At 39.8% G+C, this 22,173-nt stretch overlaps 1 protein-coding gene across 3 annotated transcripts in view; it reads left to right on the top strand.

Moving 5' to 3' along the window:
• Positions 1-21,284, top strand: part of Past1 (putative achaete scute target 1) — a 32,566-nt gene extending 11,282 nt beyond the window's left edge. Inside the window, exons 2-4 of one of the 3 annotated variants that reach the window (XM_089728581.1) lie at positions 12,805-12,849; positions 17,078-17,248; positions 19,941-21,284. In XM_089728581.1, coding sequence (XP_089584707.1) covers positions 12,805-12,849; positions 17,078-17,248; positions 19,941-20,143 — 419 coding nt within the window. In that variant the 3' untranslated portion in view covers positions 20,144-21,284. Of the gene's footprint in view, positions 1-12,804; positions 12,850-17,077 lie in introns of all 3 variants that reach the window. The other 2 variants (XM_028184746.2, XM_089728580.1) reach the window with 2 other exon arrangements.
• Positions 21,285-22,173: the final 889 nt, after the last annotated feature.

The raw sequence follows: 22,173 nt of genomic DNA, 5'->3' as shown, positions 1-22,173 counted from the left end.
AAAGCAAGCAAACTGTCGCATTTATCATAGGAGATATGAGCCATATTTCATCCATCTCCGTTCAGCTATTTTCGCGTGACGGTACAAACTTTCACAGTTACGATATAAGTGTTGCTACCGACCTTGAGAGGCAGTACCGGTTGTTGAGGAGGAGAAAGAGGGAATATGAATGATCCACGGCGACGTTTCATTACTTTCCTTAGCTGTATTATTAGGGCAAGACGCTACTGTCCCTTTGTGTTCTATTTGCGGAGGTGCGTAAGGAAGACAAATAGCACACTGTTTATAAAACTTAGTGTTCAAATTTCGGCATCCGCGATTTCTCTTGAGAAATTCAGAGAAACACTTGGTATCGCTGCAGTGCGAGAACCCGAACTGTTTCTTTTGTAAGAGTCTTGTCAAGTCACGTTCAATGTTTCCGGAGCTTTTTATAGATTTCGTGACATCGACCTTGGACTGATTTATCATGACTCATTGACATTCACTGGCTCGTAGAAAGTAGGGTATGTGTCAATTTATTTATTTTATGACAGCCGCCGCCACTACCATTGCGTTCGTTATTGGGTTCACCAACAGGACCTGACAAAACACTCGTCCAGTGCCATCTGTCCACAAGTTGTCATATTATGACCGTAGAGTGCCATCGTTCATTCACTTATGACCTTTCACAAGCGTTCGATGTGTTCTGCAAATGATTCCGGGCTGGTCTTCGTAACTCAGTGGTCACTCAGCGCTATCGATGTGCGTCATGACTCAAATGTCTCAATTTTCCGTCAAGTTAACATACAAACAGTTTTTATTAATCAAAGAACTCATTCGATCGAATTAGGCTCCCATGTGAGTATTTACTAAAAAGTAATGCATAACGAACGTCACCTTTAATAGCTTTTTTCTTCTATAAGCTAATAAAATTAATTACTCTAATGAAATTAGTTAATATTAAAGGCTTGACGGACATAAAGTAATTAATGAGTTGCGCATTATGTAGATTAAGTAGAGTACATTATAACTGTACTCATCACTATTGGTTTTGTCCGATCTTTGGTCGGTGACTTGACTGCAGGACATAATGCTTTAAGCTATGAAGGTACGAGATTGTCTATTTAGAGAGGCCTGGGTCTACGGAGAGACTTCGGTGTACCGTGTGTTCTGTAGGAAGTGTTTTAAGAAATTCTTCGACCATTCCTTCATCTCTTTACCTTCGCACCGCGCGCCACCGGAGCAGAGCTCATCGCTGCGCTTAGCGATAGTGCGCTCCAGAAATATTTTTTGCCACGTACCATTCGGCTTTAGAATGGACTCCGCGGCACGGTGTCCTCAGAGCGATATGATATGTTCTACTTCAAACAAGGCTTACAGAGAGTACTTAGCGCTAGGTAACAGCTTAGTGTTACCCCTGGCATATTTGACGTCCATGGGCGTCGGTAACCACTCTCCATCAGGTGGGTCGTATGTTCGTCTCTGCTTCAAAGCCTAGGCTACAAATGGGACATTGCTACTCTTACCTCCATCAGGTGGGTCGTATGTTCGTCTCTGCTTCAAAGCCTAGGCTACAAATGGGACATTGCTAATCACATATTTTTTTGTAGCCGATAGATGAGAGGACATAGAATTATCGTACAAATTTATTTATTTATTTAATAAGTTGCACCAACAAAGTGATCATCAATACAAAACATTGACAAATTGACAAAAGTTCATGGCAGATGTCACCTCAATTATAGGTGACATCTATACTTAATATATAAATCTGCAGTGGTTTTTACGGATGTTCCGTTATAACTACTGAACCATGCATCCGATTGACTTGAAACTTGATATCCATGTAGAAAATACATGTAGTTAATGGATAGGCTAATATTTATATGAGTGTTGGACTCCCTAATAATAATGACAATAAATAATAATGTTCATTTTAAATGCCCAACGAAGCGGGCGATTACGGCTAGTAAGTCATAATCCAAGAACATTAAAAATAGAATCTCGATACAGACAATACAGACCTGCACCTGACACCGCACCACGTTTATAAATGAAAATTTAAACTGAGAAAGTAGTTAATAAATGAAAGGTAAACGATGTAACGAGCCGCAAACTGCACAAGTTGAACAACTGCGGCTCAGCTCTCGGTGCGGGCCCGCGGTGCAGCGCGCTCTAAATACCGCTTCCGCATTAGTTCGCCGCGACCACTCCGTCCACACCGTAACACACACACACACCAACACACGAACACACGAACTAGTTTGGCACGCGCTAAGGAACCGAGACTAATTATTTAATTCACCGCGTATTGATCGACCCGCGACCGGATATTATATAATAATTAACCATGTTCGGTGCCACGAAGATTACTGGTGGTAGGACCTCTTGTGAGTCCGCGCGGGTAGGTACCACCGCCCTGCCTATTTCTGCCGTGAAGCAGTAATGCGTTTCGGTTTGAAGGGTAGGGCAGCCGTTGTAACTATACTGAGATCTTAGAACCTATATCTCAAGGTGGGTGGCGCATTTACGTTGTAGATGTCTATGGGCTCCAGTAACCACTTAACACCAGATGGGCTGTGAGCTCGTCCATCCAATTAGGCAACAAAAAAAAAAATGCCACGAGAAGATGGTGTTTATCAAAACATCGACGGAGGTTATAGTGATAACAGACCCAAATAAAAAAATAACGAATGTGGACCACAGTAGCTTCAAAGCGACCTGTGACAAGTTTGCCATAGAGTTAACTATTATGGGTAGATTTATTAGTGCAGTGGTAGTGATCAATTTATTTATTTATTATATTTATCAGATATTAATAATCATTATTAAATCACAAACACATTTAAATCAACGTTAAATTAAATTAAATACATATAAAAAGCAAAATAAACGACTAGGCCTTTGTAACCAAGGTTATATATAATATTATTTAAAAAGTTAAAAAAGTTAAATATCAGATCTTTATTACAGAAAAACTGATAATTTTAAAGCATCAAATACGAATTTTACCATTAGATTTATTTATTATACCTAAGAGGATCGCCAGCGTTGGTCATCGTCCCGTCCAGAGTTCGACGTGTGAACTAGCTCACAGACACAGTCCTTTGAGTTTCTCGTCTGATCTTCTCAGTGGGTGGCGATTCCGATCCGGTGGTAGATGCTGAGAAGCACTGCTCATGCTAGGGCTAGTGTTACCAAATTCGCTCAGATTAAGCCCGTGAGCTCACCTACCAGCCATAGCGTAGCTGGGATAGCCCCTTAGACTACCAGCAAATAGGTACGGAAAAAATATCCCTAGCGAGATTGCAATGTAATGGCGTTACATAGGCGGTAACATATTATACTTTATTACCGTGATTTCACCATGAAAACACAGTCTTACACGTCCGTATAATAATATATGTGTGATTCACACTGTAAGCTGATAATGGCCTTATCGAGTTCAAAGTGGTATTTTTCTGTCGGTACTCTGTACGTATAAAACCATTAGCGATATGATATAATGACGAATGTTAAAATCAAGTCACCATTGAAAGTTCCACTTCCTGTCTCAAGGTGGAAGCGGTGTCTGTGTCGTCAATGGCCAACGACTCGCATAACGCCTTGGGGTTATATAATCTTATAAGATGACTACATATTGTGGCTTATGGGCTCCGATATCCACTTAATACGACAAGGACTGCGAGCTAGTCTGCCCTGAAACTCCTCAACTTAATATGTGTTTTAATATCCTTAAGCGAAGGCGGAAGTCAATGTAGTAGTAGTATATTAAAGTGTTGATTTACATAGAATGTCTTTTAGTAATACAGAGATCACCAACTTTCTTTAAATTTATTTTTAAACTTTTAATTTCTATATTTTGTTTGTTTTCAAAACAATAAGACTGATTCTTAAGATATGTTCGAAGTATCGAACCTATTCATAGAACATTTGGTACATCATTATAGGATCTTGTAAAAGAAACATGGCTGAATTAGTGTACCTACTCTTTAGTATAAACTCTCTTAGTGTATCTGATATGCTGTGTAGGCACTGATATCCAGTGTAGGCAAGGCGAGTTAAAAGAATGCATCTAAAAACTGATTTTGCACCATGTCTCGTTATTGTTGAACGATTTCCCAAAGTTCATTGACACTATTGACCCGTTGGCACATTAATGTATGGGAGACCTTGAAACGTGATTCGTCCCGGTCACAGTCGCGCATCGAGCCGGAACTACCACATCACAATGAGAGCGTGACATGCTTCAGCAGATTACATTTAGATTCATCCAAGTTTTAGACATTCTTTGGAAACAAAATTCATGACGCACCCTGGTAGCTTGACCTAGGTTTGTTGTCAATGTTTTGAGATTTTTAATGAAATACCAGCTGACCCGGCAGACTTCGTAATGCCTCAATCGATAAATAAAAGACCTCAACGACGGGGGACACATCAAAGGAAAAACAAAATTGTTATTTTCCGAGCATTTTCATATTTATCTACCTTTTAAACCTTCTCTGGACTTTCACAAATAATTCAAGACCAAAATTAGCCAAATCGGTAGTTCTCGAGTTTTAGCCAGACTAACGAACAGCAATTCATTTTTATATAAATATATAGATGTGACGGTTTCGTTAAAAGCGCTGCTGTTTCTAATATCTAATCTAACTTATAACACCTGATCATGATCGATGAACATCGTTTTTTAATGCACCAGGTATAAAGTGATTTTCTGAAACCGACATACAGACATCAATAAGTAATGTCAACAATTATCATGAAGTGTTGGGGGTGTCCCGCTATTCAAACTGAGAGGCATCAGTACTTTGTTGCCAAAATAGGGAGGGAAAAAGCTGCTTTATACTAGGTGTAGCCAAATAGGCTTATCCTTTAGTCGTAAAGCCCTCTCAGTTGCCTAGGAAAGCGGCAATGAGAGCGCAACACATACTTTCACCGACGCTGACGCGGACGTCCAGTACCGAATAGGTTGACCAGCGGTTACAACGGCAGTGGCTCGATGTACGGGTTGTTGTACCCACTAACGGCTGACTCAGACTTAAACTAGGTCATTTCATTATCAAACGAATTAGTTCAATTTATGGTTCTACAGTTAGATTTTCACATGCTAACTGATGGAATATAAATTACTTTAAGTCCGTATAAGGATTGTTCTAAATTTTCATATTGACTTGACTACCCTTTACTTTCATTAAAATAGTGTGTTGTTCTTGTCAAAATTATTAGTCAGCTGTGACTTACCCATGATGAGAGTTGCTATTACATCACATTTGACAAGAAGCTTAAATGGCGTTTATAAAATAGTATACGACTTGCATATACATCGTCAAAATAAATTTATACTACAAAGTAGGTTTATTACGTTTTAGCGTCTATAAATAAATATATTTTTGCGATCAAAATATACCCGATAGCATGTATGCCAACAATAGCGGGGAAATGCCGCAAATTGCCGAACCGCATCGAACGTCGACTCTCACATCCGCGCTTCACACACGCCACACCACGTAACCACAGACGTAACATTACTCTTCAATCTACGGTTACACAGATACATAATATGTATGTATATACTAGAATAACCTGTTACTCCGGAGACACTTTCCCCTTTAATTCTGTGTTGTGGCGTTAATGTTGCGCAGTTTTAAGTGTTTTCGCTTAAGCTGGTCGTGAGCTCAGAGCGAACGTCACCCATTTCATTAACTATAGCGGTACAACAAGCGGCACGCACGCAGTATTTGGGCGCACCGCACTTTTATCTTGTTACAAAACCCATAACATTAAGCATCTACAAAGGACATTTGTAATTCATTTACGAGGCATAATTCCAAAACCCACAGGGTCGCTTACATCGCTAGCTAGTCATTTAATTGTAGGGTATTGTTCTGCATCCGCTGTGACATCAGTCGATGAGACTCATCTGTGCTTTCCATTGTGCGAGTCCGACCCACTTGACGCTCAATGCTCGCCCATTGTGTCCGTATCACGACCACACTACTCTTCATTTATACACTTATGATTCTACTGGTGCTCTAAAAAATATAGCTAGCGCCTTTGCAACCTGTAACAGTAATAAATACATCATTAATTTCAATCATGACTTTTCTTCAAGTAAATTGCAAACAGATTGAATTATATCTGTAAAAGAAAAACCGTTGCGAATAACACAAGGTAATGTTTTGCAAATTAAACCAAGTTTAGTTTTAAAATTGACTTGACCTCTCATTTGATACATACTGACGTCGCCGATGGGAGAAAGAGCCCACTTGACTGTCATATGTTTTTAGGCTTAAACGTAAATCTGTATGATTTCCGTGAGATTCTCTAATATATAATAGTGCGGATTTGGTTTCGATTATTTGTAATTTCTAATGTCCTTCCTCATGTCTAGTCATTTTACCGGAAAAAGCTTTTTGATGCTGTGAATTCAAACATTTCCCAGGGCTGTAATGAATGAGTGTATGTAGTTGTGTGGTTCAAGCTCGATCAATGTTTGTTCAACACTCATTTATACTATTGATATTTTATAAGTAGTGATTTAAGTAAACACTGCTTCCATTATGATGGGTCTCATGAAAAGGCTATTCCAGCTTCGCGCAGATGGGTAGGTGAGCTCACGGGCTCAACCTGAGAAAATTTGCTAACACTGGAACCAGCAAGAGCAGTGTTCAAAGAATCCAACACCATATCGGAAACGCGACCCACTGAGAAGATCCGTTGAGAAACTGAGAGGCCTGTGTCTGTGGGTTAGTTCGCTCGACGAACTTTTCCTCGTAATCAACGAGTTGGACGAGGACGGTGACCGGTTCTTGAAGAGCCTAAAAGCACCGAGAAAGGATTTGGGGGATCTGACAAGACATATCCTGGGTTGGAAATAGGATCGTAAGTAAATAATGTATCGAAAACGATCTTATACCTAGTACACTTCGAAAAATTAAATATGTGCAAAATCAATATAGATGAATGCTACTGCTGTGCACATGCGTGTGGTTCACCACACATCAAACATAATGATTTTGCACGACTGTAATTATACCACAGTATGATGACCATGCACAGAACTGACGATAATGGCGGTTAAATTACAGAAAATTCAGATTGACATGTATATCCATTACGGGATCTATGAAAACAAAGTGCATCGTTGCTCTTCTTCCTAAAACCAGACCAGCTTGTTGGACTCTAAGACTGAAAAATCTGCGCGTTTTTAGAATATGCGTGATAGATAGAATGAACAGAGAACAGCCAATTCTATGTCGTTAATAAAACGATTTCGAAGCATTTATCTTTGATAAAAACAAATAGAATAGACCTAGAGAATGTGATAAATCACAACAGGCCTCAAATACTCATCTAGAAATCTGTACGGATGGTGCAACAACAAAATCATGCCTATTATATGAAGTCATACATAGATACATATAGATAAACCGATATTAGACTACAATACCCATGATCCAAGCGGAATGCATAGGAATAAGCGGCCACAACGATCGCGACTACACAGGTGGAACTCAAGAGACAGCCGACTGATTGATGTCATTTGTTTGATGTCATGTATTGATGTTAACTTTACGGCGTGTAAGAGAGTTGGTATCGCGCCGTGTGATCTTGACCTCCGGTCTCCACGAACTGTCACCGAGGAAAGTGGCTCCCTGTAGTGGCCCGAGTCGCAGGTAGTCGTCTTCTCGCTCCCAGCTCGACGGCGTCAGATAGGTGCGGGAGGCGCTTTCTGCGAGATGTTGGACTCGCAGAAGTTCAGCATCAGGACTTACCGCTGCCAAATACCGTAGTCGCGACTATCGGCAGTCACAAGGTTCGGTTCTATTTGTGCCACGAGGATACTGACGCTGTTGAAGCAGGCTCTGGGAGGGTCTTGCTGTGCATATACTTGTCGCCACCATAATGGTAGCAATCCGTCCCGTCGTTCCCTTTATAGAAGTATTGTTAGATTCAATAGTGACAAATATATCAATAATCTTATAGATTGAACTTTTCGTAATGCGTCATCGAATAACGGTCTTGATGGGATTCCATCGGGCGATGGCGTATGATAATCCGAGCTACAGGTCGCAAGCACCATACGCGCTCGCGACGTGCTGCGAATGACTAAGACGTAATGTCACCATTGTCTTCTATACGGCTCGTGGGTTGGAGGGCCGGTTTGATGAATGTTTTATTATAATTATGAAATTCTAGTTTAGTGATTACATTAGACACTACACATACTAGAAAAAATAAACATATCAAATCTCGACATAAATGAATTCAATAAGTAAAGATAATTTAGATGTTTATTATTATATTGTTATGTTAAATACAACAATTGAAGCCGAACTGGATACAAAACTTCCGAATTAATTAAATATACATTTAACCTTCGAAGTTGTGAAATAATTTCGCTCAGCTTGCCGAGTCATCAAGGTGACGGAATTGTTTGGGCATTCGTGTCATCGTATACCTACGTGCACCGCAAACATTGTGATAGCATTATCAAACAGTATCAAGATTTTGAGTTCAGATTACCAAGAAAAATATTGGATTTGTAAATGGTCGCTGTTTTCTTGACAATTATTTACAACTTATGTGTGTATATAAATGTGGGCTTTGCTCGATTTGCGCAAAATGTATGTGTAGGAGTGCGTGCGTGTGTGCGTGTGCGTGGATGAATGGATTGATTAATTAGTAGAGTGACATATGCAGGGTATTCATTGCGTACCTACCTATATTGTATCTACTTGACCTTCATCAAATTCACTACGCATATTGCTTGTGTCTAAAATTAAGATGCTTCTATTCCAAGTTAAGATGTAACAATAGATCTTCACCTATGAAGTTGCCGTTTCATAATACTGGCTTTGAAACGTAATTTATCTGTGGCTGGCAATTAATTCTAAATTCAAATGAATTTTATTTAAAAAATATGGAAGTTTAATTTCAAATTTAACTCGCATTTTCGTGTTCCAAAATCCAAGAATTTTCTTTCCACAAATTTGGCCATTTTTGTCGATTTAGCTCTCTTAAACGCCGCAAATAATATTATTTAACGTTTGATAAGAATCCCCAATGCATAACGTTGCGATTGTCAAATAAATTAGTTAACGTGACTTTTGATCGACTTTGGGAGTGGTTTTCAGTTCAGTTGAAAGACGCCACTCCGACACTTGTAGACTAGTTTTCACTGTCCAATTCGTAAATTCTCGACTCGTCACCAGTAACAATGCGTTTCATGAATGTAGGTTTAGAATTGATTCGTTCTTGTATTTTTATTTTATTTTTTATTGCCTAGATGTGTGGACGAGCTCACAGCCCACCTGGTGTTAAGTGGTTACTGGAACCCATAGACATCTACAACGTAAACGCGTCACACATCTTGAGATATAAATTCTAAGGTCTCAAGTATAGTTACAACGGCTGCCCCACCCTTCAAACCAAAACGCATTGCAACTGCTTCACGGCAGAAATAGACGGTGGTACCTACCCGTGCGGACTCACAAGAGGTCCTACCACCCGTAATTACGCAAATTATAATTGCATGTCATAAATGTAATGTAAGTCCTCAATAAGTCCTCAACGACTCTTGGGCGATTGAGTTTTTGGAGATACTTCAGGTCTTTTGGGACCAGCCGAGCGGCACCATATTTCATACCCAAGGAATAATTTAAAATGGAACAGTTCGACTCTATATCAACTATTTTCTTAACTTTTGCGATGTTAACTTCAGTTGCAAACGTTGATAGGCCAGGCCGCCAGAGCGAGGGAAATCTTCCATCACATCTCGACCGCTTTTGAAGGCTTTGTACCACTCATAAGCACGTGTTTTTGATAACGTCAAAGGCTTACAAAATGCGTGACATGATTTTCATTGGCGTTGCCCAATTTAAGACAAACTTTTTATTCGATTTTGTCGGAAATGAAATTCGCAATACACACTGTATATAATTATAAACAGCACAGTATTTAATCTAAATGACAGATACAATTCAAACTCCCGGCTAAAATTGAGACCAATTTGCCGATCTAACAACAACAAAAAAAAAAGGATTAGGATTGGATGTATGTATACTATTACCAAACTTTTTCCTTTAATTGTATTATAAAACCTTGCCTCTTGGTAAATATCATTATGCTACGTCACAACGAATTATTGTGAGTAACAAAAGGTGAATATGTATATTTAGAAGAAAAAAACGTTTCAACAAGCAACTGATCGTGATTGATCGAGAAGAATTTGAGGAATTGTAGATTATGAACAGAGCAAATGAGCATCGGGTGTCACACCACAATATCACTTCAATGAAACCGATCAAAAGGCACCCAGTGAGTTATGTGTTGTGTTCTCTGTAAGAGCACCAACGTTCTTGACATTCGTGATGCCTATTATCAAATGGGACGTCGTCTAGTTGGCGTGCCATTATTCATGTGTCGTCAAATTACTGGTGGTCGGTGGGCGGCGGCGGATGCACATCCTTCTTACTGCGGTCCAGCTATCCTGTGCAGCCTCGACCTTCAAATCTCTGGACGTAACCAATCTGTATTCGCGTGATCCGAATAGACATTAAAGACACTAACTGGGCATTTTAGTGATACATTTAATTGTTCGTGAAAATGAATATTTGGAATTTAGGAAGTTGGAAATAGAGTCAGTATAGGCGTGCTGTTGATGCTTTTGAGCTCCTATCACTTATTTATGTTTTAAAGAAGTAAATATTGGAATTTAATATTTAAATTGTACATATCTCTTTTTAGACGTTAAAACACATTTCTTAATTTAAGAGTAAACTCCTAAACAATCAAGGTAACCTCTCAGTCTACGGACACGAGGTTTGCGATGGCCGAGCGATGGCGACAGCGGCGCGACGGCGATGTATACAAAAGCATTGCACAGTATGGGGACGGGCACGAAACGGGCGATGGCGGAGCGGGGCGATCGAGCGATGTACGGGCGATGATGGGGCGACGGCGACGCGGAAGCGACGAGAACAAACTAGTTTGGTTTCGTCGCTTGCGCGGGTACACAGTGTTGTGTTGAATTATTATTTTAGTAATGGAAATTGATAATGAGGAATTTATAATTTAACAAGGAATTTAAAATTTCATTGAATGACACCTTAGCTCGTAATAAAGCGTAAAAAAATTTCCCAAATTGCGTCTTCGTTGATTTATTGGATGAACACCATCTCTAGGTAATAATAATTCTCTCAATAGGAGACTAGGCTCCAATAGTTCTCTTCGACGTAAACTCATGATTCGCACAACACTGCTCAAGCGCGACTGCCCGCCAGCTTGTTTCGTGCCCGCGCGAGATATCGCTGCCTACCCGCTCCGTGTCGCGTCGCCCCGCTGCCGCCATCGCTCGGCCATCGCAAATTTCGTGCCCGTAGACTTAAACCTTTGTTGTCGTCAGTTGTAGTACAAGAGCCCTGCCAACCTGCGACGAGTCATCGTAGCCTAAAGGATAAGACGTCCGGTGCATTCGTATGTAGCGATAGCAACCGTGTTCGAATCCCGCGAGCGGGCACCAATTTTCTTAATTAAATATGTACTTAACAAATGTTAACGATTGACTTCCACGTGAAGGAATAACATCGTGTAATAAAAATAAAATCCGCAAAATTATAATTTGCGTAATTAATGGTGATAGGACCACGCGTGAGTCCTCACGGGTAGGTCCACCACCGGTACAATTCTGCCGTGAAACTGTAATGCGTTTCGGTTTGAACGGTGGGGCAGCCGTTTTAATTTTAAAATTGCGACCTTACAACTCATGTTTCGAGATGGGTGACGGAAGTTACGTTGTAGATGTCTATGGGCTCCGGTTACCATTTAACACCACGTGGGCCGTGAGCTAGTCCAACCATCAAAGCTGTAAAAAAACATTACTAGCCGGCTATTAGGTTGACGGATGTTTCGGACGCTAATCCCTCTGTACCTGTCTGTTTAAACGCAAGGTCGGGGTGCGGTGTAGTCATGTGTATCTCCCAAGCAACAGATACTAGGTTAGACCTATTTGCCATTTTTTTATAATTATAATTACAAGACAGAGAGAAAAGACAAGACATTCTTGTTAATGGCGTGAGTGATGGTTGCATGGAGTGATGATTTACCCATATGTCGCTATGCCTTGATCGATACAGGCATTCGTGAATACAATGTACCGGTATTTGCTCTAAAAATTGGAAAAGTTGAACTAGACGGAACGTTCGAAGTCGTCGTGGCCTAAGAGATAAGACGTCCGGTGCATTCGTGTTGAACGATGCACCTGTGTTCGAATCCCAGGCTGGTACCAATTTTTCTAATGAATTACGTACTCAACAAATATTCACGATTGACTTCCACGGTGAAGGAATAACATCGTGTAATAAAAGTGAAACCCGCAAAATTATAATTTGCGTAATTACTGGTGGTAGGACCTCTTGGTGAGTCCGCGCGGGTAGGTACCACCGCCCTGCCCATTTCTGCCGTGAAGCAGTAATGCGTTTCGGTTTGAAGGGTGGGGCAGCCGTTGTAACTACTGAGATCTTAGAAATTATATCTCAAGGTGGGTAGCGCATTTAAGTCGTAGATGTCCATGGGCTCCAGTAACCACTTAACACCAGGTGAGCTGTGAGCTCGTCCACCCCTCTAAGCAATAAAAAAAAAAAGATTCGAACCACATTAATGGAGCGCTGTCAGGCGTAGCCGTGAAGCCACCGCCGCCTGTTTGCCTATTTCATAGAACCACGCTTATGAAAGTACACTCACCACGTAACGTAGCCTGGATGCAATATACATATTATGATAATAAAATTGATTGTTTGTTTGCATGATTCCACATTGCAGTAATGCGACAGTCTCCGAGCATTGGTCGGCTTCGACTATGGGAAAGTAGGTTGAGACATTACGCACTTTATAATGGGCTCGCTGTTTCATGTCATTGTTTGTGATGCTCGATGGGGCTTTCATTTGAACTGTCGCTTGGTTGGGTTTCGGCGCGGCGCTCGATGTTGTGTTGTCATCATGAAATTTGTGTTTTTAGTCCTTTCAGTGCTGAGTTTATTTTCACATTTTTTGCATAAATTGCTAAAGGATGTTTGAAAAAAAGTACCTTATAAAAAATACAAAAATGAATCCTAAATTAATTCAGTAAAATAATTTTAAATGGCTATTTATAAATGCTATTAATTTATTAAAAACGTTTCCGTGCGCGCGGTAATACACGTCCGTACAGGACATACATAATACCTACTTATAATTAAACCGCGCAAATAGTCGGTATTCCGACGATCCGCACTTTAAATGCATTAATAGAGAATCGATCTATCGACGGTTCGCGCTCAAAGTGTTAAAGGAATTTCGTACGTGTGTAACATTGGAGAAAATGTACCTACTGTGGTGGTAGATCGTGATATGTTCCCTCGGGACTTGCCACTGCCACGCGAACACAGTATTATCTTCCTCTTTGTTCGTACTTCAAAGAAATTCTTCAAAACGGTTCGCAAATGTAGGAATTTGAAACCTTGCTTTAACGTGAGGTTTAATCACATCTTCAGATTAAGCTGGTGTGCCCCACCAGCTGGGAAAACAATAACAGTTTCCCTGTAGACGCATCGAGCCGAAATTCCAATACTGGCCAATCATCTAAGAGTAATAGCTATCACTAAAATCATGCCAGTCAAACAAATACATGCGGTGCCTCTACAGTACACAACTATACAAGAGTTCAACATGGCTGACCACGAGGTGGGTTGCGCTTGTTAAAAATTGTCGCTTAAACTTTAAATATGACTTGGTAATCGAGAAAATAACGACAAGTCTCAACCGGCGACCTACCTTTTGAATTATCTACGCTTAATATCGCCAAGTCACGACCTTATTGGAATTATCCCGCAAGCGTTATTGAAGTAGTATTAAAATGTTATTCGATGTCGCTGTTATTTATTAATTAACAGCTCTGCGATGCTGCCTGCCCACTTGTTAATAGAATATACTATATATAGCACGAGTGTTTGATTGAACATTTCCGTGATGCTATTTACATATAAAATCAAATTATAGCTGACGTCAGCTGAGCTTCAGTGTCGCTTGATGTGGAGCATGATGTCCGCGACGACCTAAGTAGAGAAAAGAAACGGCGTGACCTCTGGCAGAACTTTCGTAATTACAACAAGATCATCGAACTTATTCATTGAACAAAACGTATTATTATAATTTGTACGCTGGCCTTTTTATTTCATTAATACCCTTGATAGTACAATCAATCTACAACAATACATGCAAAAACTAAATGCATTTCGGTCCAACAGAGTGTTTAATTAATCGACCTTGTTGACGTCGAAAAGTAGGCTATTTTTTATTTTCGAACAATCCATTTAGAAACGCCACCGTGATGCTACTAACTACTTACAAGTAACGTAGCTCACGAGTCACGGTAGAAGATAGACCAGTCATATAAGCTGCTGTTAGACCTGAAGCTGTACTGCTGGAACAAAGGTCCGCCGGTCATTCTGTAACGTCCCCGCGGTGTTGTATACCCGTGGGGGTGGTATAGTCGGTCGACTCGTCGCGTATCACACGACATTCCTCTGAACAAGTTGTTTGTGATAAATAATCACAATAATGTGTTGTCGTGTTTATCGTAGTCGCTATTACTGAAGTGCAAGGTGATGTCGCAGCCTCATTAATACTAATTGCAACGCTACTCGTACAAGCATATTTAAATACGACAGATGAAACCTTATCCTGATCAATTAGGGTAATCGTTGCGTCAGTCGGCACTAGCCTGACTGCTGTTAAGCAAAACATCATAATCTCTGTTTTGAAGCGTTTTCAAGTGCAAGGGTAGATGGTCACGTCCAGGTTATATTTACTAAAATTTTCCTGTACTCACTCGTGCTAAAGTCGTGACCTCGCTTGCTCATCTAAACCCGTAAAAAATATGTCAAGGCTTTCTCAAAAAATGCGACAGTTACATGGGATTTGAGATAAATAATAGTTTTATAGACCCTTTTTCCAGACCAATTATAAAATTAATTATAACAGTCTTTATCAATACTAAACTTCAGTTTGCAATTTTTTATATTTGCTTCCTGTTACTTGATTGATATTCTGACCGCTGATATGGAGCGGTTTTGTGAGTTAACTCTCACGGCTACATGTATGCAGTGGTAGAATTTCTCAATCGTCACTATGTCGCCACTTCCAACGCAACAAACAGATCCATCTGACAAACCCTCGTCTGACAAGCCCACAACTGGATTAGGGTTTTTCTTTGTCGAGTCTTTTTGATTTAAGTTCATTATAATTTTTTATTTATTGCGTAGGTGGGTGGACGAGCTCACAGCCCACCTGGTGTTAAGTGGTTATTGGAGCCCATACACATCCACAACGTAAATACGCCACCCACCTTGAGATATAAGTTCTAAGGTCTCAAGTATAGTTACAACGGCTGCCCCACCCTTCAAACCGAAACGCATTACTGCTTCACGGCAAAAATAGGCAGGGTGGATATAATATTTAAGAAGATAGAATATATATTTTTTAAATTGTAAGGATCTCTTGAGTGAGCTTTGCTTTTCATCCGAAATACTGGATACTTAGTCACTGCGTGCATTAATGCTGGACTATTATTTGTTTATTTTTATTATTAGGTTCACTGGATAACTTCATTCACTTCACTAACAGGATAGATTCAACTAGATAAAATGAACACACATTAACATTTAACTGAACAGGGAAAATAAGTATACTTTTGAATTAATCATTTTGGGTGCGAACACAACTTGTGTAAGTTCGGTTGTGTTAAAAGTCGCTAAAGTTAGCCTTTCATTTATGAAATAATAAAGTAACAACACATATACATAAAATTAAGGAAATAAACCATAAAATGCAATACAAACTAACAAAAATATTCAACAAATAAAAATAATGTTACCACATTGACTGTCGTGTAGGTCACCGGTGCACTGAAGTAATTATGTCTGCCTGGATTGCCTAACTTTGCCTTCTTTTGTTTGTTAATAATATCATAATGTTTTCTAGTCTTTAAGTCATTCTTAGTTTCTTCGGATTTGTCTGTCCCAGGGTCTACTAAATATTTCATATTCCGGCGCCTTAGTAAGAAGATTGAAGAGGGAAATCGACATAATTATTTCAGTGCGCCGTGTAGGCCACCGGTGACCTACACGGCATTTAACGTGTTAAATATAAAAAAATAAAAATCAAATGAGCTCAGTGTGGATCGCGGAACTTAAACTTATTATAAGCGAGAGTAGAGAAGTTGGACAAAGCAATATGTCGATTTAATCACGTATACTATTAGTCACTTCCCAGTCATAACACAGACAGGAGAATGCTGGACAAAACTAGCACTTGACAGAATCTAAAATTGGGCACGCTGTATGTGTTAATAAATAATTAAATATTCATTGTAATTTGGGATTTGTAAAATTTGCGATTTCTTTAACGAGACCGTTTGATATATCACATGGGATTTTTTTCTAGTTAAAGATATTCCAAAATTTTAAATATGCTTAAACTCAATGCGATGACCGTAATAATAACAATGCTCCTGCGTCGAATCCTCTACAGAAAGTAAGGTTGCCGGTTCTTCTGATCCCGTCCGACAAAAAACCGTAAAAGTGTTTCAGAAATGACTATCTGTCGCGGTAAATTCAAACGTTGTATTTGTACTTGTAGTAGGTACTATATTGTTAAGTAAATGACAAACGTACGTAATGCAAATATTACAATTGTAATCTGCCGGCGTGCACGCTGCGCCCCTCCGCTGCAAGGACGCTCACGTCGGAGCACCAAGCTAATGTTTTTGCTCATCACCTAAACGTGAATAATTTGAAAACATTGATAAAAACTGTGTAGCTACATACACAGCACGCGCGCTGCGACCTCACAACTGCTCACATTGTATTCAACTCTACTCATTAGTATTGTTTTTAGGTCTTTTCTTATTGTATGTTCTTACAGGGATCTATATGGGTTTTAAAAATGTATTCATGTAATTCTAATAAATCTAAATACTAAATGATGATAAACGTATACTACATATATAAAAGGGAATTTTGTTTTGAAGTTATCAGAATGTTATTTCCAATTCCAGGTGGTGCTTTCGAAGGTGTAGAAGACCAGGTCTCACCATTCGGTTACGGTCGGGGCGAGGGCGTGGACGCGGGCCACGGTGACCCGGAATGGATCTGCAGCAAGGAGAAACCGAACTACGACCGAATCTTCCAATCTCTGAACCCGATCGACGGCAAAGTGACTGGCGCCGGTACGAACATGCAAATACTAAAATACCCCGAGTCGCGAGGGACGGTCCTTCTCGACAGAACTCTCCAAATAATGCACTCTGCCACACAAAACTGCACTCTATTGTCAGAGCTGTGCATACATTTACACCATACCAATAGCGATGACCCAAATTTCGGTAAAATTGTCGACGCTCTGACAGTCGCCAATGAGACCTGCAGCGCGGTAGCTCGGTGCCTGGTCGGGGCCCGCGGGAGAGAGGACGACGACATGTCCTCCAGGGAGCCTGTAGTTGAATCGCCCAGTGTTAGCCGATGCCATTCGAACGAAGATGACACTCCGTTCGATACATCTGACGACACAGCTTCCGACACCAGCGCTGATGCAGCTCCTAGTCGTGAGCCTCCTGCTCGTGAGCCCACAACGAACACTCAAAGCATTTTAAATCCGTTGCGGCTTATCCGTACTGTGTTCGGTGTCTTTGAGGCGATCGTTGTAGCAACAGTTACAGTCGTTTTATTCATGATTTCATCTCAGTTACTGTTCATGTTGTTAGCGAAGGCAATAACCGGGGAGACGTATTTCGAGTTTTCTGTTGAGAAGACTCCAAATACTTGGTTAGAGAAGGCTAAAAGCTTAACGTTCGGTGCTGAAGACGAAATCGTGAAGCTAGAGCACGTGGCCGGCCTGCTCCAGCCCCGGACCGTCGCCAGCCTCGCCCGGTACGTCGCGCAACGACTCGGCCCCGACGATTAGGCATTTTGTCTTTCCTACTCGATATCAATAAAAACATATAAAATAACAAAAATATCGTAAAATGGAAAGAGAAATATACACACAGGACATAATCTGGATAATAGATCGGGGGAAAATGTTTCTTGTATATATATATATAAGTATATTATGTACAAATTCAAGATATTTTTTGTCCCAATTTATTTACATATAAAAAATGTATAGTGATATTTTGTTCGATGACAACTTTTTACTTACAAGATACGAAAAAACTTTTTCTCCGATACACCTAATATAAACATGTTTAAATATATTCTCACTTAATACTTAAGGTTCTAACTCCTTGCGTCCAAAATACCGCTCGGATGTGTCTCCCAATAGCGTTTGGAGATGACTCTAGACATCTTCGGCCGGGTAACCATTGTCCAAGACGTTCAATCTTGCCCCTGCCGGTCGCCGCACTGACAATGTTATCTCGTAGGACCCCGGCGTCTCCGCGCAGGGTCGCCGCGGGTAGCTGCCCACTTCAACTTTCAACTCTGGGTTGAAGTTCACTTCGTGCTGTTGTCAGCCGAACGTAAATAATGTGCGGTACCGATAAATACGCCTCGCGAAATAACAAATAACTTGTAATATGTTAGAATATAATACTACATACTATATTCCATCTGTGGCGGTGTCCGGTGTATTATTGTTGTCCGTCTGCAGTCAGTTGATACAACATGACCTCCGTGGTCTGCTTGACCAACGCGAACGGTATCTAATCGTAATTTTACGGACGCGTAATATTGAAACCATCCTTTCTACATTAACTGAAGGCAAGTAACAGATCTACCGCTTCCCCTACTTTTAGTCAGTTTCTTGATACTACATTTTTAAGCTTTGCATTTTGCTAATTCGCTTCGTCTTTCGCACTGCAATGATTTGTAAACTCATTTACGAAATTAAACGATTTTCGATTTTTGTTGCCCAAGGTGAAATCTAAGCACTAGTCTACGATGCTACGATTTACATTATATTGCAACTAATCAATTAGTCTTTTTAACAAGTCAAGTCGCGCAGGTCCCTTTATACCATTAAATTCTACTTGTTGCAAAGACGAAGCACTATATTGTAGTAAATATTCAAATTTTATTTGTTTGTTTTTGTGTAAGCTCTAACAGTAGATGCGGAATAATGTGTATGACAATAACAATAACGGTAGCAATAGGTTTATCGTAATCGTTGCTTAGGCGGACAATATTCAACTCCGTACCGTATTCACTGCGTACCTACACCTACCTGCCCGTAATTAAATTTACTACGCATTTTGCTCGTGTCTGAAGTTCAGGTGCTTAAGTTCCAAGTGAAGACATAATATTATAATATGACGTTTCAGTTTTATAATACTGGCCGTTTGGAACGTAATTTATGTGTGGCTGGCAATCAATTCTAAATTCAACTGAATTTTATTTTAAAAATATGGAATTTTATTTTCAAATTCATTTATTTATTAATTGATTAGAATTCATTTATTTTCATTATATTTGTATACTTTTCATAATTAAAGACACAATATGTAGCAATACGAGTAATTATGGAATACGAGTATTGTCGCGGTACAATGGCGGAGCTGCTACAGCTATTAGCCGACAAGATAACATCCAAAAATATTTTACACATATTATTTCTAATAGTTAGTATTTAGTAGTCAACGTCCTCGCGGTCTCGTGTCATGCTGTAGAGCTGCTTCGCGGCACTTCGGTACACTACACATCCTGCACGGAGACCACATTAACGCGAAAATGAGAGCGTACTATTATCTGCCGCTATTACGTCACCACATGTCACTGGACAGAATGTAGTAGTGTTCATTAAAAGTTATACTGAACAACGAAGAGTCCGGAAATATGCTACATTTCTGTGTCTGACAAATTATACTAACACATTTTCGAAATAAAGTCGTATTGTTGCTTATATTACGAACTATTTTTCAACAGCCGCAAAGACAGAGATGGTGAAGTCGAAGCTGCCCAACTCTGTGCTCGGGAAGATTTGGAAGCTCTCCGACATCGACAAGGACGGCTTCCTGGACGAAGAGGAGTTTGCGCTCGCGATGCATCTCATCTCGGTGAAGGTGGACGGACACGACCTGCCCACCGAGCTGCCCTCGCACCTCGTGCCGCCCTCCAAACGGAACTGAACGCGCTGCGGTCCGCGGGCCCTCGACCAGCACATTTAGTCTATTTGTAATTTATTGAACTTTGTAATAGAGATATATTTGTTTACTGCACTGTTGTTGCTTGTTTTATTTGGCTTCCGACGCCGCGCGACCACTTTGTTATTGTTCTGAAGTATTCAATTTATTAAACCAATTTTTTTTATATTTTTGTCGTTACATATACCGAAAATAAAATATATTTATTTAGATATAATTTTTATTATAATAATTTATAATAAAAGATTTAAATGTCATATGTAGCTGCATCCAATGTTTTAGCTTTATTTACTTAACTTTTGTAGAGGTAGGTCTAATTGGTGCGCAGAATGATTGGTTTTCAAAACAATATGTATGCGTCGTAACGGTGTGTGACGCGCCTGCAGACGGACGCTTTATCTTATGATTCTTTTCTTTACAAAACACTTCAGTGAACCTTCTAATTACATAAAAGTTCATTGAAAACGGTAAAAGTAATCCTTCCGTGAAGCTACTATATCGAGCGGTGAAACGCTCTGGTGTAAGCGATATTTATCTTTGTAATTAAAGGTCCGTTTTATTTGGTATCAGCATCAACAGTTCGATGTTTTTAATTTAACTTTAATTATGTTTACTTCATTCAAATAACTGAAAAATATTTTTTTCGTTATGTGATATTTTTTCCAAATTTTAAACTTTAAATGGCTCTCCTGTAGAGTTGCAAATATGACGCTTAAAACAAACAGCCTTTCACCCCTCGACATGTTCCTGCACAGATACAGCGGTGTATTAGTCTTCATATTCCTTATATCATAATGTTTTAGAATTTATATCGTACATGATAAAAAAGCAAATTGTAACGGCGCTGTCATGTCGCACAGGCGCCCCGCTACTGCACTACGTATGTAAATAATATATCTTATTATGAGAATAACGTAAAAGTTGTTTTGTATTCTCGTTCTCATATAAAGCCGCCGAGATGAGCTTAGTGTTGCAGCCTGTAAGCAATTCTCAGCATCCGTTTGGCGCGAGACGAGCTTTACTTTGAGTTGTTTTTACATTTTGCTACTATGTGTACATAATGATATGTAAATTAATAATGAAAATAAATTATACATAGCATGTAATAAATAGATAAGAAAGCACATTTAAGAGTTTTTTTCGTCTTCTAGAATTAAATTATATATTCAATTCACAGGTTTAATACTGATATCTACCTGTATGATATGTACCTAACTGAACCTTTAGCAGTGTCAACCCTACAAGGAAATGATCCCCTGAAAGTAATTATTATTTCTAATGTTAAGATAGTCGAAGTGAACTTATCAAGTGACAGTCCTATCTTTCAAACCGGAAATTTTAACTGATCGTCTGAATGACGGAGTGAGTCGATCGCCTGGTTGATCCTCCTCCTTGCGTCGTATTCTTTACTGCTCAGGGTAGCCACCACTCTTGTATGACCTTCGCAAGCACGATCTTTCTCCACCTATTCTTGTCTCTGGCGGTGTGGAGCGTTGTGAAATGTGGAATCAAGAACGGTACGGATCTGATCGGACTGGTCGGACTCTGCAAAGCCACTCGGATGACAGCCGCGAGGAGATTTCGAGTTCTTGCAAAATTGATACGTTTGTCCAAAATGCTGACTACGGAATACGGAGAATCTTTTTCCAGCACCACATCTCAGAGGTGACAATCCGTTTACGCTCTACAGATTTCAGAGATCAAGTCTCAGCGCCATAAGAAAAAATCGAGATTGTTTGGTATAGTGGTTAATACGCTTAGCTAAAAGACCCCGAGGACGAGGTTTAACTCCTGGCCAGAGTTCTTGCCAAAGTTGTTTGATATTGGGGAACCGGCACCCGTAACGGGAGGAGTTAATGTGGAAACTTAAATAATAATAATGTAACGGTAGGAGTTCTTGTAGAAACTAAAATAATAATAATGTAACGGTAGGAGTTCTTGTGGAAACTAAAATAATAATAATGTAACGGTAGGAGTTCTTGTAGAAACTAAAATAATAATAATGTAACGGTAGG

Source organism: Bombyx mandarina, chromosome 07, assembly GCF_030267445.1.
Source record: "Bombyx mandarina strain Sakado chromosome 07, ASM3026744v2".
In the NCBI taxonomy this organism is placed as follows: domain Eukaryota; kingdom Metazoa; phylum Arthropoda; class Insecta; order Lepidoptera; family Bombycidae; genus Bombyx; species Bombyx mandarina.
Note: the sequence above shows the minus strand (reverse complement) of the source record. Positions and strands in the feature narration are given on the sequence as shown.